We start from the raw sequence: 794 nt of genomic DNA on the forward strand, positions 1-794 counted from the left end.
TATGAATCTTTTGAGGTGAAGTTAGGTGGTGATTCCGAGAGAAGCACTTTCCACACTCCAAGCATTTACATGGCTTCTCCCCGGTGTGAAACCTTTGATGTTTAGTTAGGCTGCCACTCTCAGAGAAGCACTTTCCACACTCCAAGCATTTGTATGGCTTTTCTCCTGTGTGAATCCTTCGATGTTTAGTTAGGCTGCCATTATCAGAGAAGCTCTTTCCACACTCTAAGCATATATATGGCTTTTCCCCTGTGTGAATCCTTTGATGTTCAGTTAGGTTGGCATTAGAAAAGAAGCTCTTTCCACATTCCAAGCATTTATTTGGGTTCTCCCCATTATGAATCTTTTGATGCAACCTAAGGTAGCTACTGCGAGAGAAGAATTTATATGGCTTTTCCCTTGTGTGAATCCTTTGATGCCAACTTCTTGCACTATTCCAATGGAAGCACTTTCCACATTTCACACATTTATACCTTTTCCAGCATGTTGTGACATTCTGATATGTTTTAACACTGGATTTGTAGCTGAACCCTTTCTGGTACATAACACCATTAGGCCTTCTCTTTCGCTTCCGTGTTTCATCTTCGGCTGAGACCTCAGGATTATTTCTGCTATGACCGGCCACTAATTCCTTCCTTTTCTTCTGTTTTGCGTCCCTTTCTCTTCTGCAGTGCCTCTCTGGTACCATTTGACCCCCAGATTTTGCTTCCACCTGGAGACTGTTGTATTTTCCCACAAGTCTCCTTCCTGATTCCATCCCGTTATCCATCTTCCTCACATCTGCAACTGCAAAA

General features: G+C 42.8%; 1 protein-coding gene across 1 annotated transcript in view; it reads right to left on the reverse strand.

Moving 5' to 3' along the window:
• The window catches only part of LOC107107607 (zinc finger protein 501-like), an 8,055-nt gene extending 7,274 nt beyond the window's left edge, over positions 1 to 781 (reverse strand). The window contains exon 1 of the mRNA XM_015407915.1: positions 18 to 781. Within this exon, the coding sequence (XP_015263401.1) occupies positions 18 to 769 (752 nt within the window). The 5' untranslated portion in view covers positions 770 to 781. The remainder of the gene's footprint in view (positions 1 to 17) is intronic.
• Between the last annotated feature and the right edge of the window lie 13 nt (positions 782 to 794).

This window comes from Gekko japonicus, unplaced genomic scaffold (genome assembly GCF_001447785.1).
Source record: "Gekko japonicus isolate JY-2015 unplaced genomic scaffold, Gekko_japonicus_V1.1 scaffold4805, whole genome shotgun sequence".
NCBI lineage: Eukaryota > Metazoa > Chordata > Lepidosauria > Squamata > Gekkonidae > Gekko > Gekko japonicus.